This window comes from Microcaecilia unicolor, chromosome 7 (assembly GCF_901765095.1).
Source record: "Microcaecilia unicolor chromosome 7, aMicUni1.1, whole genome shotgun sequence".
NCBI classification, from domain to species: Eukaryota; Metazoa; Chordata; class Amphibia; order Gymnophiona; family Siphonopidae; genus Microcaecilia; species Microcaecilia unicolor.
The window spans coordinates 25,440,718-25,460,293 of record NC_044037.1 but is presented as its reverse complement, the minus strand read 5'-3'; the positions used below and the strand labels follow the sequence as shown (position 1 = coordinate 25,460,293).

At 42.8% G+C, this 19,576-nt stretch overlaps 1 protein-coding gene across 1 annotated transcript in view; it reads left to right on the top strand.

Annotated features, from left to right (window-relative positions):
* STAG2 (stromal antigen 2) overlaps window positions 1–19,576 on the top strand; it is a 583,303-nt gene that overhangs the window by 417,455 nt on the left and 146,272 nt on the right. The window contains 1 exon segment of the mRNA XM_030209778.1: window positions 6,473–6,612. Coding sequence (XP_030065638.1) covers window positions 6,473–6,612 — 140 coding nt within the window.

The window sequence follows — 19,576 nt, the reverse complement described above, 5'->3', positions numbered from 1 at the left end:
TTGGCGTTCCTGCAAGAAGGTCTGGAGAAAGGCCTGTCGCTCAGCTCTCTTAAGGTCCAGGTAGCGGCTCTAGCTTGCTTCAGGGGTTGTCTGAAGGGTGCTTCCCTGGCTTCTCAGCCAGCTGTGGTGCGTTTTCTCAAAGGGGTTAATCACCTACGCCCTCCTCTGCACTCGATAGTGCCTACGTGGAATCTCAGTCTGGTGCTGCGGGCCTTGCAGAAGCCGCCCTTTGAGCCATTATCGTGGCTGTCTCTGAAGGACCTGACGTTGAAAGCGGTCTTTTTGGTGGCAATTGCTTCAGCCAGGAGGGTTTCTGAGCTCCAGGCGCTCTCGTGTAGAGAGCTGTTCCTGCGGTTCATGGAGGCAGGAGTGTCTATTCGCCCAGTGCCTTCCTTCCTGCCCAAGATAGTTTCTCGCTTCCATGTGAATCAGCAGCTTTGTCTACCCTCCTTCCGTAGGGAGGATTATCCAGAGGAGTATCGTGCTCTCAGATGCCTGGATGTTAGACGAGTTATCAGATACTTGGAAGTGACCAACGATTTCTGGAAGTCTGATCATCTGTCCTTGCTGTTCGCGGGCCCCCGTAGGGGTCTGCAGGCATCTAAACCTACCATGGCACATTGGGTCAAGGGAACGATTGCGGTGGCTTATGTGACCGCAGGGAAGGTGCCGCCTATCCAGCTGAAGGCTCATTCTACTACAGCACAGGCGGCTTCGATGGCAGAGTCCAGGTCCGTTTCCTTGGAGGAGATTTGCAGATTGGCGACTTGGGCGTCGGCTCATATCGCCTCACGGCATTATCGCTTGGACATGGCAGCATGGGCCGAGGCCCAGTTTGGAGCTTCAGTGTTGCAATCTGGGATTTCCATGTCCCGTCCTGGGTGAGTACTGCTTGGGTACATCCCACCAGTCTATGGATTGATCTGCTTGATGATATGGAAGGTAAAATTATGTATTATACAGGATAATTTTCTTTCCATTAATCATAGCAGATCAATCCATAGTCCCTCCTAGATATCTGTACTGTTTGGTCTAGTTCAGTTATATTTCAGGTTCAAGTTTAGACTTCAGTTCCTGTTCAGGAGGACTTTGAGTTCAAGTTCTTCCACTTGGATTTCCCTGGAGTTGGGACGACTTTGTGTTACAGTGAGCTGCTGCTTCTTTCCCCCCGTTTCGATGGTGGTTGGATTCATAACTAAATTATGCCAGTGCTCCCTCCTGCTTCGTGCGGCAGTAGGGTAGCTTTGTTTCTCTCTCGCTTTGGCAGTGATGGGTTAAGCCAGCTCCTCCTGCAGTTGCAGTAGCAGGATATGCCAGTTCCTCCTGCGTTGGCGGGTGTGAATGCCCCCCCCCCCCCCCGCTTCAGCGGTGGTTGGGTGGCGGAGTGCCCCTTTGTGGGTGTAATTCTCTGTTTGGTGATTCCTGCGGATGGAGATTTCATATCGACTATACTGAGGATTTCCTGGTAGCACATGACCACATATAGAGAGGCAAAAGATTGCTGTCTATCTCCACCTACTGGTAGATGGACACAACCCACCAGTCTATGGATTGATGTGTTATGATTAATGGAAAGAAAATTATCAGGTATGATACATAATTTTACCACATCTATACTCCCCACCTCTGCACTACCAAAATAGTACAGTTCTAACAGGCCAAAGTCCCCAAGAAAGAAGTGTCTGGCTGTCCCACTCACCGGAAGTACCTATCATATGACCACTGCTGTAATTAACAGTACTCAGGGGACCGAGCCAGCTGGCCCACTGTAGACAGTGTCATTTTTCTCTCAGGGGATACAGATTGCAACTCAAATGCTCCAGCCACAGCTTCACTGTCCAACAGAGCCTGTAGACAAGGAACACTGGGAACTGACACCTCCCTTAGAAACAGCGGGCACATGGGATGCCTTCACAACCTTCAATTATGCCTGAAGCACCAGAATCTTGTGCTGAAGAGGAGCAGATTTACGGTGTATTGTAGAAGCATCCCCATTGTTCCCTTCTGACCTGGTTGTGCAGAGTCCAAGCCTGTTGATGCCCGCAGGGAGTTGGGTAACATCTGCTGTCAGACAGGTGGACCACTTTGTTTCTTGGCATAATCCGAAGACTCCAGAAAACTCTCAATGTCTTTAGGGAATTCAAAAAATCTTTTTTTTTTTGCATCTTGGAAAATGGCCAGCTTTGCAGGGTGCCATATGCCCGCTTGGACCCCACATGGCTGCCAAGGCTTGCTTATACTTCCATGGTTCCTTTCTGTGGCACATAGTCTCAGCGTTTTAAGTCCAGAAAAATTTTAATGTCCAAACTTTCATACGTAGTGACTGTTCCCTGGCCAATTTGAGGACATAATCCACCTCCTGGAAGCACATCAATCTTAACTATGTGGGGGGAGATTCCCATCCGACCTAGGCTGTAGCTCCCTATGCGCCTGCTCGATTTAGAAAATCAGTTGGGCAGGGGAGTCTGGAAATCAGTGCTGCAGCAACTTTTGCTACATAAGGGATAGGAAGGTCTAGTTCCGTCCCCTCTGAGACTCCATAAATTTGCAAGTTCAAATGCCTGTGGTGATTCTCAAGATCCTCTATCTTTTGCCACCAAAAATTCCAGCTGCTTGTGAGAGGCAAGTATCTCCTCAGCTTCTTGGTCTTGTGCCACTTCAACCTCGTGCATGCACCCTTCCAGTCCATCCACCCTCTCCATCAAGGCAGAGATTTACAATTTACAATTTTGCTACATGGAACTCCTGTAACACCAACATCAGCGCATCATCCCTGCCTGAGGTAGCAGATTACCGAGGGAATCCACTCATCCCAGGAGCATTCCAGTGGGGCTTGATCCACTTGCCACCCCTGGTTTCTGGGCCTTATGGCATACAGCACCTTCAGGGTGGGCGTGCTCTTTATTTTAAGAACCTGAGGCATCCTGCTCTACCAGAGATCGACAACATTTCTCACCCTTTTCACTAGGAAGCCGGGTGTTTGTTTCAAAAAATCTCCAGTGGTGCGGAGTGTTTTTACACACTCACTCAGCATGGAGGCTCAACCAGAAGTCCCTCTAGTTAGTAATTGAGAAGAGTATTTTTCCAAAATCCAGTCCATTTTTTGTAAGTTTTGAAGTGTGTGCTTAATTTTGTTTATCAAGGCAAGATTCATTTATGTAAGTGAGTTTTGACACAGGAAAAAGCTACAGTAAGCGAATCTCGCCTTTATGAATGAAATTGATTGCATAGCTGAAAACTGAGAAAAATTGAACTGAGTTTTGGAAAAGTGCTCTTCAATTGCAGTATTCACTTAAGAATAACACTTAGAAGAAAATTCCTGAAAATTTTCATGCAGCTCACATGAACTATTTAATTAGTAGAGCTAGTTTGTTCTTCTCCTGAACCTAATACAGAATGAAATTCATTATTCACATGCAAAATAACCTAAAAAAATCGATGCTTTACAAAGAACATTAGTAACTGCTTGGCCCCATGATGGCAATCTATTCTATGTAATAACAGAATTTCTTCTAGCACTGAAGAGAGTCCTGGCTTGCTTTTTGAAGTGATTGTATAAGTAGCCATCAGTTGATGACATGGCAGCTTTTTAAATGTACATATTTACATGTTTTAGTGTACATATTTACTTAAAAAGATTTATATCCTGCTCTATCTTAAAATTCTTAATGGGTACCAATAAAGAAATACATAATGTAACAGAATAAACAATGAGTATCCAGTACATATTCATAAAAGGGAAATCATAAGACCAAAACCTCAAAACAACGAATCACTGTAAAATATTATTGGAAGCATTCCAAAATAGATATGCTTTCAATGATTTTCTAAATAACAAATGATTACACATTAATCTTAGCTTAGTTGGTAGAGTAGGACTGGCCAGAAAAAAAATTGAGGAATTCTATTCTTTAAGCCTGCCTGCATAGTCCTATCAAAAGAGGAATGAGGAGCAGTTTTGCTACTACTTAGTACTTCATCTCCCTCTTCCAGTTATACTGTTTTCAAGGATGTTCATTGGAAAAGAGTGCTCTCTGAGGACAAACAGGCTATATATTTTCACATGTGGGTGATGTCACCCGCATTGCCCAGTGTGGAGCATTAACAAGCTCTAAATGTCTTCAAGAGCACACGCAGTGTCCCCACCGCGCATACGCCATCCACAGCTAGAGCACGTGATCAACAGTTTTTTTTTTTCCAATCCGCCATGAGGAGTGTATGCGTTTCTGTCATGCTCCTCACAGCATCTGGTGCGTTCATCTTTTTGAGCGATTTGTGCGTTTTTCGATTTTTCTGATGAACTGAGCCAGGGTTCTGCAACACCACAAGTGGTCTCTATTACCCGCAAGATTTTTCAGAAGTGGGGCACACCCTCAATCAATTTTTTCACCAGTCATTTCAACCACCAGGCTTCCAGCCACAAGCAGACTAGTCGGATGCCTTTCTTCTTCATTATTGAACTGGTCTTCTGTATGTGTGCCCTTCCATTCCTTTAGTGGAAAGGACTCTCCTGAAACTCAAGCAAGACTGCGGAACCGTGATCCTGGTCGCTCTTTATTTATTAGATCTGATTCCCCCTTCTGGAATTGTCCTCAGCAGAAACATGGAGACTTGAGTGTTTCCCGACCCTCATATCGTAGAACGAGGGTTTCTTCTACATCCCAATTGCCAATCTTTGGCTGTCACAGCCTGGATGTTCAGAGCTTAGAGTTTGCTTCTTTCATCTTACCGAAGGTGTTTTTAGAGTTTTGCTAGCTTCCAGAAAAGACTCCACCAAGACGTGTTACTCTTTCAAAATGATAGAGATTTGCCATCTGGTATGCAGGCAGGTCCCTAGTTTCTGTTTCTTTCCCTTCACAATTCCTCCTTGAATACCTCCTTCAGCCATCTCTGACAGAGTTCATCTCTGTGCAATCTGTGCTCATCATAAGTATGTTTCTGCACAGCCCTTAGTGGATTGGTTCATGCGGGATCTGTTGTTAACAAAGCCCTCTCTCAAATCTCCTGTGCCCTGAAATCTCAACATTGTCCTCACCCAGCTGATGAAACCTTCTTTTTAGCCGCTTGCTTCTTGTCCTCTATAGTATATTGCCTGTTAGGTCATCATTTTAGTGTCTATAACTTCAGCTGAGCTTCAGGCCTTGGTGGTGACTGCACCCTATGCTAGTTTTACCACACTGGATGGTTCTCTGTACCCATCCTAAATTTATGCCTAAGGTTGTATCAGATTTTCATATCAATGTCCATTGTTCTACCAACATTCTTCCATAGGCCTCATGCCCATCCTATTGAGAGCACACTGTACACTTTGGTCTTCAGGCGAGCATTGGCCACCTATTGGGAACAGACTAAGCCTTACAGGCAGTCCTCTCAACTTTTTGTATCTTTGGATCCTAACAGGATGGGCGTAGCTGTTGGGAAATGTACTATTTCCAGTTGACTGGTGAATTTCATATCCTTGGGTGGCCTGACTCTTGCAGGTCATGTCACGGCTCATAAAGTCAAAGCCATGGCGGTGTTGGTAGCCCACTTGTGCTTGGCCTCCATTGAAGAAATTTGCAAGGCTGCAACATGGTCTTCAGTCTATACATTTACTTCCCACTACTGCATTGAGCACGATACCAGATGTGATGGTCAGTTTGGGTAGACAGTACTACCCAAATTAGTTTGGGTTCTAGAATCCAACTCCACCTGCCTAGGCCCATTTTTGTATTCTGTGCCAGGCTACGCTTTCGACGACTTGCATATGGTTTCTGGTTCATCTATGTTCTGATCTCACTGTTGCGAAGTGCAATTCGTCATGGGTTTTTGGTTCCAGTGAGCCTGTTGGCTAGGGATTCCTCACATGTGAAAATATGCTTGTCCTCGGAGAAAATGAAGATACTTAACCTATAGCAGGTATTCTCTGAGGTCAGTAAGTTGTATATTCTCATATACCCTCCCACCTCCTCTTGGAGTTGTCGCCTCTTTTTCGAACTAGAGTATTGAACTGTTGATCGCACACTGTCACGGTGGACAGGAGGGCACTGGTGCATGCGCTGTGGGGATGCTTCGTGTGCTCTGACATTTAGAACTTGTTAATGCTCCACACCGGGTAACATGAGTGACATCACCCACATGTGAGATATAGCCTGCTATCCTCAGAGAATACCTGCTGCAGGTAAGTATCTTCGCTCTTTCTAACACAGGAATTTGACTCTTGCTACTTGGCTTTACTGGACACACCATACTACATCCCTATTTGACAATAACATTTTCTTTTCAAAGTGATTAAAATCGGGTATTCTACAAATGTATGTTACATGAGCACATACCTTAAAAATGTTTTTGATACTTTGAACTTATAGAGACAAGTTGCTAATGTTGTCATATAACACAGTGTGCAGATTTCTGAAGATGCTACATAATTTTAAAGAGGCAAAAAAATTTCAGAAAGTTGTTCTTAGACTTTTTTTTTCCCTTCTCTACCCAGATGGTCAACAAGATGATGAAGCCAGTAAAATTGAAGCATTGCATAAAAGGAGAAATTTACTTGCTGCGTTTTGTAAACTTATAGTGTTTAATGTGGTAGAAATGAATACCGCTGCTGATATTTTCAAGCAGTACATGAAGGTAAATTTAATTTACAGAGTTAAGAATATTTTCTATATTTTATTTTTACAGGTTTCTTTGCAATAGGCATTGAATTTTGCCAACTCAGCAAAGTTGATACTCAAGGAGTGTTAAGTAATAAAATACAGCATTATGCTCTCTTTTAAGCCAAGTAACACTGTAGGCCCTTGCAGAGCCTAACAAGGGAATCTTCTTTGATTAGATGCCTGACGGAGGATTATATGATACTGACATTCAAAAAGCTAGTATGAAATTGCAGAGAATTTTATGACTTAGAATAAGAAAGTTACCAATTTAGTAGGTGCTATTCATAGATGTTTGTTAGAGGAATTAAAGTAATGCCTTTTTGTGTGTATGATAAAAAAATATGAAGTTGAATGGGTTTGACAGCCAAATACAGAATGAGATTTTCAGCCTCATTGATATTGCAGTGTAATCTGGTGCTATGTGTGGCAGGCATTGTTGGGAAGGTATTTTTTTAAATAACAGAACACAGTACTTTGTGTGGCAGAAATGTGTATAAGTTAAGTTCATCTCATAAAGGGAACTTCCTTATTGTCCTAGCTAGATCATTCCCAACCAACCAATTGTGCATCATCTTCACCAGCAGATCGAGGTAGAAAAAACTGAACTATTCCAGTGACATCACCAGTATATACACTTGTACATTTTGAAATTCTCCAGTTATTTTCTATCTCCGGCAAATGATACAGGTTGGTTATAGCTGGTGCAGTAAATCCTAGGCCTAACTCCCTAGAGGTGGTCCATGCCCTGCCCTCCTAGCGGTTGAGTCTGGGAGCCTCATTCCTGGGGATTCAGACTATAAACTGTTTCCCAGTAGAGGCAGGATGTTTTTGTTCCCTCCTTGTCCAAGGCTTTGGGCTACAGTCTGTAGCCTGTTAGTCTCCATGGGTCCACTGCCAGGAAGGGGTGCATATGGTGCCCCATTCCCCTTTCCCTTTGGAACTCCCCTGTAGTAAGTTAAAAATATATATAAGTACTTTTGTTTTCCTTTATTTCCCTATATTGTCATAGAAGTAGTTTAAAAAAAAAAAAAAAAAAAAAAGGTAATTAAGGATTTCTCCAAAGAGAAACTGAAATCCATTGGCAGCCACATACTTTAAAACCCCAGGGGTCATGCCGGTTTGGGGACACCCCACTGTGTTTCAGCCAGGCTGAGTATTCTGGGGGAGACGTGTTTGCACCCCCTCTGCACCACTGCTATGCCGAGTGGGCAGCATTGCCCCATTTATGTCTGCTGGTGGTTCAGCACAGCTGCTGGTCATTTTGTCCATCCTTTGATGGTGCAGGTCCCTTTTTTGAAGCTGTGGATCCAAGGTCTGCCCTTTAGGGGGATTGCAGTTCCCTCACCCTTCTCTTATTCCATCTCTTTTTCCTCAGAAGTCCCCATTTTTGGCAAAACTGGCTGCCATGTTGCCACCATTTCCTCAGCAGTCAAGTCAAACACTAGGAGGGGAGTTTAAGGGGATCAGAAGGGGTAGTCAGATCCCCCCCATCCAGTTCATTCCAGGAGCCTGGTGGGTGCCCCCAGGAGCTGACTGGCTGGTAGCTGTTATGTTGCATGTGCATTCAGGTGTTTGTGCTAGACTGCAGTTTTATGTGGCGGTCTGGGACCCTTCTAGCCCATCCACTATATTGGAGGGGGGAGCATGTTTGATACCCTAAGGCAGGGAACCTATCTTACCCCAAGAGATAGAGAGTCTCTGCTGTAGCCCCTTGTGGTTCTACAGACCAGGAGACCCTGCTTCTCTGGAGCCAAAGATTTCCTGGTGCTAAGACTGTTCCAAAAGGAAGAACTGCCTCAATTTGCTTTGTGTATTCCAGCTCTGTCGCTCATAGTGACCTCAGATGGCAGTTCCATTTTGGAGAGGCTTTGGGAACCAGTGAAAGCCTTTTTCATGTACAGAGCTTTGACACACATTTCCCTAGCAGAGTGGGAGGTGCCAGAGGGCAGGGAATTCAGTTGTGTCTGCACCTGTATGACTGACTGATTCGAGCAGGCTCACTGGAAGCTTTGAAGGCTACCCCCCTCATTTCTGGGATTACCTGCATCTCCTTGGTGAGACTCCCATGTGCATCTGCTGCAGAGAGCCTTGCTGTCCTGCTGGGTTCCACAGTCTCAGGGCTTCAAGAAGCATTTGATAGTTCTGCTTTAGCATCTTTCTTGGTGGGTCAGTCCCCTCCATCTGCTCAGGGGAGTATTACCACGGATTAGATTGTGATAACCACGGATACAGGTCTTCAGGGCTGGGGGGAAATTGCCTGGACTGCTTGATACAGGGCAAGTGGTCCTAACTGGAAATAGGATGGTCCGTCAGTTATTTGGACACGTGAGCCATTCCTTCCCCTTGTGGGTGGCAAGGCTATCCGGGTGATGTCAGTGCCACGGTGGTAGCATATATCATAAGCAGAGAGGCACCCCAGTGCAGTGGTGGCCCTGGAGACTGTCTGGAATTGTACCTGGGAGGAGATCCATCTGCTAGCCCTCTGTTATGTAAATAGCAGGAAATGACATTTATTCATATCTATTAATTTTCTTTCTTTGAGGTCAAGGCCAGACTAAGACCTGCCCTGGAAGACAGGGGGAGTTGGGGGATCTCTCTTGGATTCAGTTATTTGCTCTTGCTGTGTGTTTATAATTCATTTAGATTGGAGTTTGATTATATATGCTGCAGTGGTCCTGCTGAGGGTCATGTTTGTTTGTGGCACAAGGACCTACTTCTGCTTTAGCAATGACATACTAGAGAATGCCAGGCTGTACCAGCACATATAACAGTGAAGTCACTGAAATAGTTCAGTTATTTTTATGTCCATTTGCTGGTTGAGAAGAGGCATAAGCCATTGTTTTGTTTTGGACTGATCTAGCAGGACTCAAAGAAAGGAAATTAAAAGGTATGAATAAATCTTACCTTATATGCCCGTCTTAATAAAATATCCTTCCCCTCCTGCCAAAGAAATCTTCTTCACAAAGTTCCACCTGTCCTGATGTCCTGAGACTTGTGCACATTTCTTGAAATATTTGTCTCTGTGTATTTTATATGTCTACTTGGGAGCTTACAATCATTCTACATAAAAGTATGTGCAGGTAGGTTGCATGTACATATTTTCTTGCACATACAGTGGTGGAAATAAGTATTTGATCCCTTGCTGATTTTGTAAGTTTGCCCACTGACAAAGACATGAGCAGCCCATAATTGAAGGGTAGGTTATTGGTAACAGTGAGAGATAGCACATCACAAATTAAATCCGGAAAATCACATTGTGGAAAGTATATGAATTTATTTGCATTCTGCAGAGGGAAATAAGTATTTAATCCCTCTGGCAAACAAGACCTAATACTTGGTGGCAAAACCCTTGTTGGCAAGCACAGCGGTCAGACGTCTTCTGTAGTTGATGATGAGGTTTGCACACATGTCAGGAGGAATTTTGGTCCACTCCTCTTTGCAGATCATCTCTAAATCATTAAGAGTTCTGGGCTGTCGCTTGGCAACTCGCAGCTTCAGCTCCCTCCATAAATTTTCAATGGGATTAAGGTCTGGTGACTGGCTAGGCCACTCCATGACCCTGATGTGCTTCTTCCTGAGCCACTCCTTTGTTGCCTTGGCTGTATGTTTTGGGTCATTGTCGTGCTGGAAGACCCAGCCACGACCCATTTTTAAGGCCCTGGCGGAGGGAAGGAGGTTGTCACTCAGAATTGTACGGTACATGGCCCCATCCATTCTCCCATTGATGCGGTGAAGTAGTCCTGTGCCCTTAGCAGAGAAACACCCCCAAAACATAACATTTCCACCTCCATGCTTGACAGTGGGGACGGTGTTCTTTGGGTCATAGGCAGCATTTCTCTTCCTCCAAACACGGCGAGTTGAGTTCATGCCAAAGAGCTCAATTTTTGTCTCATCTGACCACAGCACTTTCTCCCAATCACTCTCGGCATCATCCAGGTGTTCACTGGCAAACTTCAGACGGGCCGTCACATGTGCCTTCCGGAGCAGGGGGACCTTGCGGGCACTGCAGGATTGCAATCCGTTATGTCGTAATGTGTTACCAATGGTTTTCGTGGTGACAGTGGTCCCAGCTGCCTTGAGATCATTGACAAGTTCCCCCCTTGTAGTTGTAGGCTGATTTCTAACCTTCCTCATGATCAAGGATACCCCACGAGGTGAGATTTTGCGTGGAGCCCCAGATCTTTGTCGATTGACAGTCATTTTGTACTTCTTCCATTTTCTTACTATGGCACCAACAGTTGTCTCCTTCTCGCCCAGCGTCTTACTGATGGTTTTGTAGCCCATTCCAGCCTTGTGCAGGTGTATGATCTTGTCCCTGACATCCTTAGACAGCTCCTTGCTCTTGGCCATTTTGTAGAGGTTAGAGTCTGACTGATTCACTGAGTCTGTGGACAGGTGTCTTTCATACAGGTGACCATTGCCGACAGCTGTCTGTCATGCAGGTAACGAGTTGATTTGGAGCATCTACCTGGTCTGTAGGGGCCAGATCTCTTACTGGTTGGTGGGGGATCAAATACTTATTTCCCTCTGCAGAATGCAAATAAATTCATATACTTTCCACAATGTGATTTTCCGGATTTAATTTGTGATGTGCTATCTCTCACTGTTACCAATAACCTACCCTTCAATTATGGGCTGCTCATGTCTTTGTCAGTGGGCAAACTTACAAAATCAGCAAGGGATCAAATACTTATTTCCACCACTGTATGTTCTAGGTTGTTTAACACAGAGGACAGACTTACAAAATAAATCCCATACAATACTAGGTGGCTTTATTTCCTTTCTTTGAAGTGAAGGTTTATGTGTCTGTTCTCTGCTTATGAATTTACTGGAATCTGTTTTCACATACCTAGCAAGTAATAACGTTACTGCTTGCTAGGAGTGGAGGAAGTAGCCCAATGTTTAGAGCAACAGGCTGAAAACCAGAGAAGTCAAGATACATATCCCACTGCTGTTTTCTTATGACCCTCGGGTAAGTCGCTTAACCCTATGTTGTCTCATGTACAAACTTAGGCTGTAAGCTCTCTAGGGACAGGGAAATAACCTGTTGTACCTGAATGTAACTTCTTGATTTACTACTAAAAAGGCATGAACTAAATCCAAATTAAAAATAGTTGCATTTCTATTCTGGCTTCAGATCTTCAGTGTTTCTAGTAGACAGTGCAAATAGGCCACTCCCAGAAAGGCTATAAGCCCAGGTTCCCAGTGGAGCATTGACTGTCTGAGGGATGCTCCAGACAGCAGTCTTTTGGGGCTGCCTCTTACCCCCATTTTGGGAACCAGTTTAGCTGGGATCTTAGCACATCAGTTGATCCAGGAACACAATATCTCCAAATGGGAAAGGGGATGGGATTTGATATACCACTTTTCTGTGGTTTCAATCAAAGTGGTTTATATATTATATACAGCTATTTATTTTGTACCTGGGGCAATGGAGGATTAATTGACTTGCCCAGAGTCACAAGGAGTTGCAATGGAAATCAAGCCCGTTTTGCACAGCAATTTCTAAGTCAAGTTAAGAGTAGTATGATTTCAGTTTCTTAAATTTATTACTAATGCTTGCTATAATACTTGCATCATTTTGGAGTTTATAAAATATAATCCCCCAAATTCTATAAAAGTTGCTAAAAATTGTGCAGGTGCAAATTTGAGCACGTTCCCAATTTGCATGCACAATTTAATTGAAGAAGCCAATTAGCACCGATTGAGATTTTAACAAGCAAATCAACCTCATGATGATTCCCCTAGCCAAGTTACTAGCCAAACATGGCCTTAATCCCTTCATCTATGCTGACGACGTCACTATATTTATCCCCTTTAAATCCAATCTATCTGAAATCTCCGATAAAATAAATATAGGCATGACCACCCTAACCTCTTGGGCTAACACTTTCAAGATGAAATTAAACAAAGAGAAAAAAACAGTGTCTAGTCCGTTCATCTCAATACTCTCCACTTCTCCCAACTACTCTTAGCACCCCAGATGTTAAACTCTCCATATCTGACAACCTAAAAATACTTGGAGTAACGATTGATAACCATTTATCATTCGAAAACCGTGCTACATTCATCACAAAAAAAAATGTTTAATATGATGTGGATTTTGAAACGAGTGAAATCATACCTTCCCCTGGACACCTTTTGGAACCTAGTACAATCCACAGTACTCGCGCACGCAGATTACTGCAGCAGTGTTTTCTTAGGATGTAAGACCCTAATCTGAAGAAACTTCAGACTACCCAAAACACGGCAGCCAAACGTATCCTTGGCAAGTCAAGATTTGATAGCGCAATACCTCTTCGAGAGAAGCTTCATTGGCTCCCCATCAGAGAAAGAATAAATTTTAAAGTCCACACTCTGATTCATAAGATCATATATGGAGAATCCCCTAACTACATGAATAACCTCATCGACCTCCCAACCAGAAATAAATCGTCTTCTCGTACTTACCTCAATTTACACCTTTCCAACTGCAAAGGTATTAAATACAAGACGACCTATGCATCCAGGTTCTCCTTTTTGGGCAGCCAGCTTTGGAACGCTCTGCCAAGATCCATCCGAAAAATGAACGACCATCTACCATTCAGAAAAATGTTGAAGACCCATCTCTTCAAGAAAGCTTACCCTAATGACCCAACTTAACTTTTTAAGCCCACCCACATGATTCCTGCCCTGACGATTATTATACCTTTGACCATGTCTCACAATCTCCTTATGCTCATTCCTCAATCTCTTCCTCTCCATCCTTCCTACTCCTTACCCCTCCCAATCACTTCTCCTTTTGCTCATCCTATCTTTTTTTTATCTCTCCATGCTCAATTTACATATCCTCAAAACCCCACTACTACTATGTTTACTACAACTTGCAACATTCTCCTTCAAGACTTTGTAATTCTATTTACTATGTAAGCCGCATTGAACCTGCTATGTGTGGGAAAGCGTGGGGTACAAATGTAATTAATAATAATAATTGGATTTCACCTTCATTCTATGCCCCCTCATTGTAGTGCTTCCTTTCTCTTTATATTTTATTTGCTGTACTGTACAAGTTATTTTTCTTGTTGTTTTGAAATTAGCATTAAAAACAAATAACAAGAACTGCTAGCTTAAGAGCTCTGGTCCACGTTCTTGAGGGCGAATACATTGCATTGGAAAGCATGGGTGTGGATAAACTGGGTATTTTGCAGATAGACGGGCAGCATCCATTGACTGGAGAAAGGAACTTTTAAGATGAGATCAGAAAAAAAGGGCTTCCACAGCTGGTGCTGTATTGTTGATGAACAATCTTGTATTAGTATCAAGAACTGTTAGATTTAGATCCTACTATTTGTTTGATAAGTTAACATTTTCTAGAGAAGTAATGATCCTGGAGCCTGCACCTGCTGATTACATAATCCTGTAATGAAAACTTTTCTGTCAGTTCTGTAATTCATTTTGTTTTATATAGTACATGCCATGGAACAGACTGAGCATCTAGAGCAGGGGTGTCCAACCTCAACCCTCACCAGGTCTGGCTTTCAGGATTTCCCCAGTGAATATGCATGAGATATATTTGCATTCTATTGAGGCAGTGCATGTAAATAGATCTCATGTATATTCATTGGAGAAATCCTGAAAACCCGACTGGATTGCTGCCATTGAGGACCGAGGTTGGACAATCCCAATGTAGAGCATTTTGTAGTTGAATTAGTCTGTGAAAATGGACTGTCTCCTTAGCTTCTACCTATTTAATTTCATCTACTGCCTGTATCAGGGGTATCTTTTATTATTATTATTATTTATTGCATTTGTATCCCACATTTTCCCACCTCTTTGCAGGCTCAATGTGGCTTACAATAAATACATCATGGATAGTGGAAATGAGAAGAGAGTAGACATTTGGTGTTACAGAAGGATTTGGGGTTGCATGGTAATGGAATACATGATAGTAATAAAACAGAAGGCATTAATTTACATTTCTGGATATATGTGAGAGTTTCACATGTTTTGGTCTTTGTGGTATATCTTGTCAAAGAGATGGGTCTTTAGTACTTTACGGAAGTTGGTCAGTTCATAGGTCGCTTTCAGGTTGCGTGGCAATTCGTTCCAGAGCTGCGCGCTCATATAAGAAAAGGTTGATGCGTGCATTAATTTGTACTTTAGACCTTTACAGTTGGGGAAATGAAGATTAAGGAATGGGCGAGAAGATTTTTTAGCATTCCTGGATGGTAGGTCTATCAGGTCTGACATATAGGCTGGGGCATCGCCATGGATGATTTTATGTACTAGGGTACATACTTTTAACATGATGTGTTCTTTGAGTGGGAGCCAGTGCAGCTTCTCTCGTAGGGGTTTGCACTCTTCTATTTTGATTTCCCAAATATGAGTCTGGCTGCTGTGTTCTGGGCTGTTTGGAGTTTTTTTGAGTATTTGCTCTTTGCAGCCAGCGTAGAGTGAGTTGCAGTAATCTAGATGACTGAGTACTAATGATTGTACTAGATCACGGAAGACAGTTCTCGGGAAGAATGGTCTTAACTCTTTTTAATTTCCACATTGAGTGGAACATCTTTTTGGTTGTGTTTTTCGCGTGATTCTCAAGCGTTAGGTGCCGATCGATGGTAACTCCAAGGATTTTCAAGGTTTCCGAAATTGGTAGGTTTAATTTTGGTGTGTTGATGGTGGTAAATTTGCTCGTGTTGTGTTGAGAGGTAAGTACTAGGCATTGGGTTTTTTCTGCATTGAGTTTTAACTGAAAGGCATCTGCCCAGGAGTGCATGATATGTAGACTTTGGTTGATGTCATTGGAAATTTCTTTTAGGTCTTGATTGAATGGGATGTAGATTGTTACATCATCGGCGTAAATGTATGGGTTGAGGTTTTGGTTAGATAGTAGTTTGGCCAGGGGTGTCATCATTAGGTTGAATATAGTCGGTGAAAGGGGAGATCCCTGTGGAACTCCACATTCAGGTGTCAGCGGCTGATGTAATCGAATTTGATGTCATTTGTTATGAGCGTGTGGTTAGGAATCCTTTAAACCAATTAAGAACATTGCCTCCGATGCCGAAGTATTCAAGGATGTGTAGTAGGATTCCATGATGAACCATGTCGAAGGCGCTTGACATGTCGAATTGTAGAAGTAATATATTCTTGCCGGTTGCAGTCGTTTGAATTTCGTCATGAACGTAACTAATACTGTTTCAGTACTGTGATTAGAACGAAATCCTGACTGGGAATTGTGTAGTATTGAGAATTTGTTTAGGTAGTCTGTGAGTTGTTTGGTTACCATTCCTTCTGTTATTTTGGTTATTAGGGGAATGGATGCTACTGGTCTATAGTTGATTAATTCACTTGCATTTTTCTTTGCATCTTTGGGTATGGGGGTGAGTAGAATGTTTCCTTTCTCCTTTGGGACGAGTCCATTTTGTAGCCTAAAATTCACGTGTTTCGTTAGATCTGTTATGAAGTATTGGGGGGGGCCGATTTCATAAGGTTATTGGGGCATACATCTAGTTTGCAATGAGATTTGGCGAATCTTTTAAGCGTTTGGGAGATGAGATCTTCCGATAGTATTTCAAATTCATTCCAAATCCTATCTGCTGGGTATGCTCCAGGGTTTGGGCCTAGACAGTCTAGGAGTGCAGCGTATTCGATGGGGCTGGCAGGTATTTTGAGTCGCAGTTGTACTATTTTCTCTTTGAAGTATTTCGCAAGGTTTTCAGCTCCTGGTGTGTCTTTGCTGTTATTCGTGACTGGTGTGGTGTCTAGTAATTTATTCACGAGTTAGAAAGGTTTGTGTGTGTCCTTGTAATTTGGTCCAATTTCAGTTTTGTAGTATAGTCTTTTGGTTTGTCTAATGGTGTATTTATATTTTCTTCGGAGTTGTTTCCATTCATTAAGTGTGGGATCGTCTTTCTTTTTATTCCATGCACGTTCTAATTTCCTAACTTGTGTTTTGAGTTTTTTCAGTTCTTCATTGAACCACGGTATTGAGTTCTTTCTGTGTGAAGTTCTAGTTGAACTGGGGCGATGTTGTCTAATATTGAAGGTCTTGTTCTCCATTCATATGCAATATAAATATAGCCACATCGCTGATACCAGTTGTGTGCTTCAGTTATCCTGCTGTGTACAGAGAACCCTTATTACAAGTAAGCAGTTCCATTTTCCTCACACATTGTCCTGCAGGATCTAGTTTAGTATTAAGGGGGAATAAAAAGAGAGAGAGGGAAAAGCAAGTAGAACCTAGTTTAGTATTAAGGGGGGAATAAAGAGAGAGAGAGAGAGAAAGGCAAGCATTATTAACTAGTTGCCATAGTGTACAACCCTTTGCCCATAGTTTTAACCTGAAATTAGGCATTTTTCGCATAGTTTTAAACTGAAAAATTTCTAGAGGTAGAAGTTTAACAGCCAAAAACTCTTCTTCTTTGATTCTGTGCTGGAGTTCCTTCTTCAACTGTGTTATATTTCTGTGCTGGTGATTCCTAAGTTGTCTTAAAAGTGTTCCCTGCAACTGTAATCCAATTAACTGCATTAACAGATAGGCTCTAGCAGGCACTGCAGGATCTAGAAAAATTAGATAAAATAGGCATCGCTGAGACCTGGTGGAAGGAGGATAACCAGTGGGACACTGTCATACCGGGGTACAAATTATATTGTAGTGATAGGGTGGATCAAATTGTTGGAGGGGTAGCATTGTATATTAAGGAGAGCCTTGAATCAAATAGATTGAAAAATCTGCAGGAAACAAAACACATCTTGGAATCACTATGGATTGAAATTCCATGTGTAAAGGGGAAAAGGATAGTGATAGGAATGTACTACCATCCACCTGACCAGGATGAACAGACGGATGCAGAAATGTTAATGGAAATTAGGGACACAAACAATCTGGGCAACACAATAATAATAGGTGATTTCAATTACCCCAACATTGACTGGGTAAATGTAACAGGGCATGCTAGGATGGTAAAATTCCTTGATGAAATCAAGGACTGCTTTATGGAGCAGCTGGAACAGGAGCAGACGAGATAAGGAAAAATTCTAGTCCTAGTCCTTAGTGGAGCGCATGATCTGGTGCGGGAGGTAATGGTGCTGGGGCCGCTTGATAACAGTGATCATAATATTACTACTACTACTTAACATTTCTAAAGCGCTACTAGGGTTATGCAGCGCTGTATATGATCGGATTTGATTTTAGCTTTGAAGTAGGTATACATAGGAAATCAAATACGTTGGCGTTTAACTTTAAAAAAGGAGACTATGATAAAATGAGAAGAACGGTGAAAAAAAACTGAGGAGCAGTTGCGAGGGTCCAAAATTTACATCAGGCGTGGATGCTATTCAAAAACACGATCCTGGAAGCCCAGGCCAAATATATTCGCGTATTAAAAAAGGAGGACTGAAGACCAAACAGCCGGCATGGTTAAAAAGTGAGGTGAAGCAAGCTGTTAGAGCTAAAAGAAAATCCTTCAGAAAATGGAAGAAGAAACCGACTGAAAATAATAAGAAACAGCAAAAGGAATGTCAAGTCAAATGGAAAGCGCTGATAAGGAATGCTAAGAGGGACTTCGAAAAAAAGATTGCGTTGGAGGCAAAAACACATAGTAAATTTTTTTTTAGGTATATTAAAAGCAGGAAGCCGGCAAAAGAATCGGTTGGACCGCTAGATGACCGAGGAGTAAAAGGTGTGATCAGGGAAGACAAAGCCGTAGCGGAGAGATTAAATGAATTTTTTGCTTCGGTCTTTTCCAAGGAAGATTTGGGAGAGATACCGATGTCAGAAATCGTATTCTAAGCTGATGAGTCGGAGAAACTGAATGAATTCTTTATAAACCTGGAGGATGTAATGGGGCATTTCTAGAAACTGAAGAGTAGCAAATCTCCTGTAATGGATGGTATGCATGCCAAAGTACTGATAGATCTGAAAAATGAACTTGCGGAGCTATTGTTAGTTTATATTGTGTATCAGGATTTTCAGAAGGCGTTTGACAAAGTACCTCATAAAAGACTCCAGAGGAAATTGGAGAGTCATGGGATAGGAGGTACTGTCCCATGGTTAAAAGATAGAAAACATAAAGTAGGTTTAAATGGTCAGTATTCTCAATGGAGAAGGGTAGTTGGGTTCCCCAGGGGTCTGTGCTGGGACCACTGCTTTTTAACATATTTATAAATGACCTAGAGATGGAAGTAACTAGTGAGGTAATTCATTTTGCTGATGACACAAAGTTATTCCAAGTCGTTAAATTGCGGGAGGATTGTGAAAAATTACAAGAGGACCTTATGAGAATGGGAGACTGGGCGTCTAAATGTCAGATGACGTTTAATGTGAGCATGTGCAAAGTGATGCATGTGGGAAAGAGAAACCCGAATTCTAGCTACTTCATGCAAGGTTCCATGTTAGGAGTCACTGACCAAGAAAGGGATGTAGGTGTCATTGATGATACGTTGAAACCTTCTGCTCAGTGTGCTGCTGCAGCTAAGAAAGCAAATAGAATGTTAGGTATTATTAGGAAAGGAAAAAATGAGGACGTTATAATACCTTTGTATCACTCCATGGTGCAACCACACCTTGAATATTGTGTTCAATTCTGTTTGCCGCATCTCAAAAAAGATATACAGGCTTATTTTCGAAAGAGAAGGATGCCCATCTTTCGACACAAATGGGAAGATAGGTGTCCTTCTCCCAGGGTCGCCCAAATCGGCATAATTGAGAGAGCCGATTTTGGGCGTCCCCAACTGTTTTCCATCGCGGGGACGACCAATGTTCCCGGGGGAGTGTCGTAAGCGTAGCAAAGGCGGGACTGGGGTGTGCTTAACACATGGGCGTCCTCGGCCGATATTGGAACAAAGAAGGGCGTTTCTGACGAACACTTGGCCGACTTGGTCCATTTTTTCTTGCGACCAAGCCTTAAAAAGGTGCCCGAACTGACCAGATGACCACCGGAGGGAATCGGGGATGACCT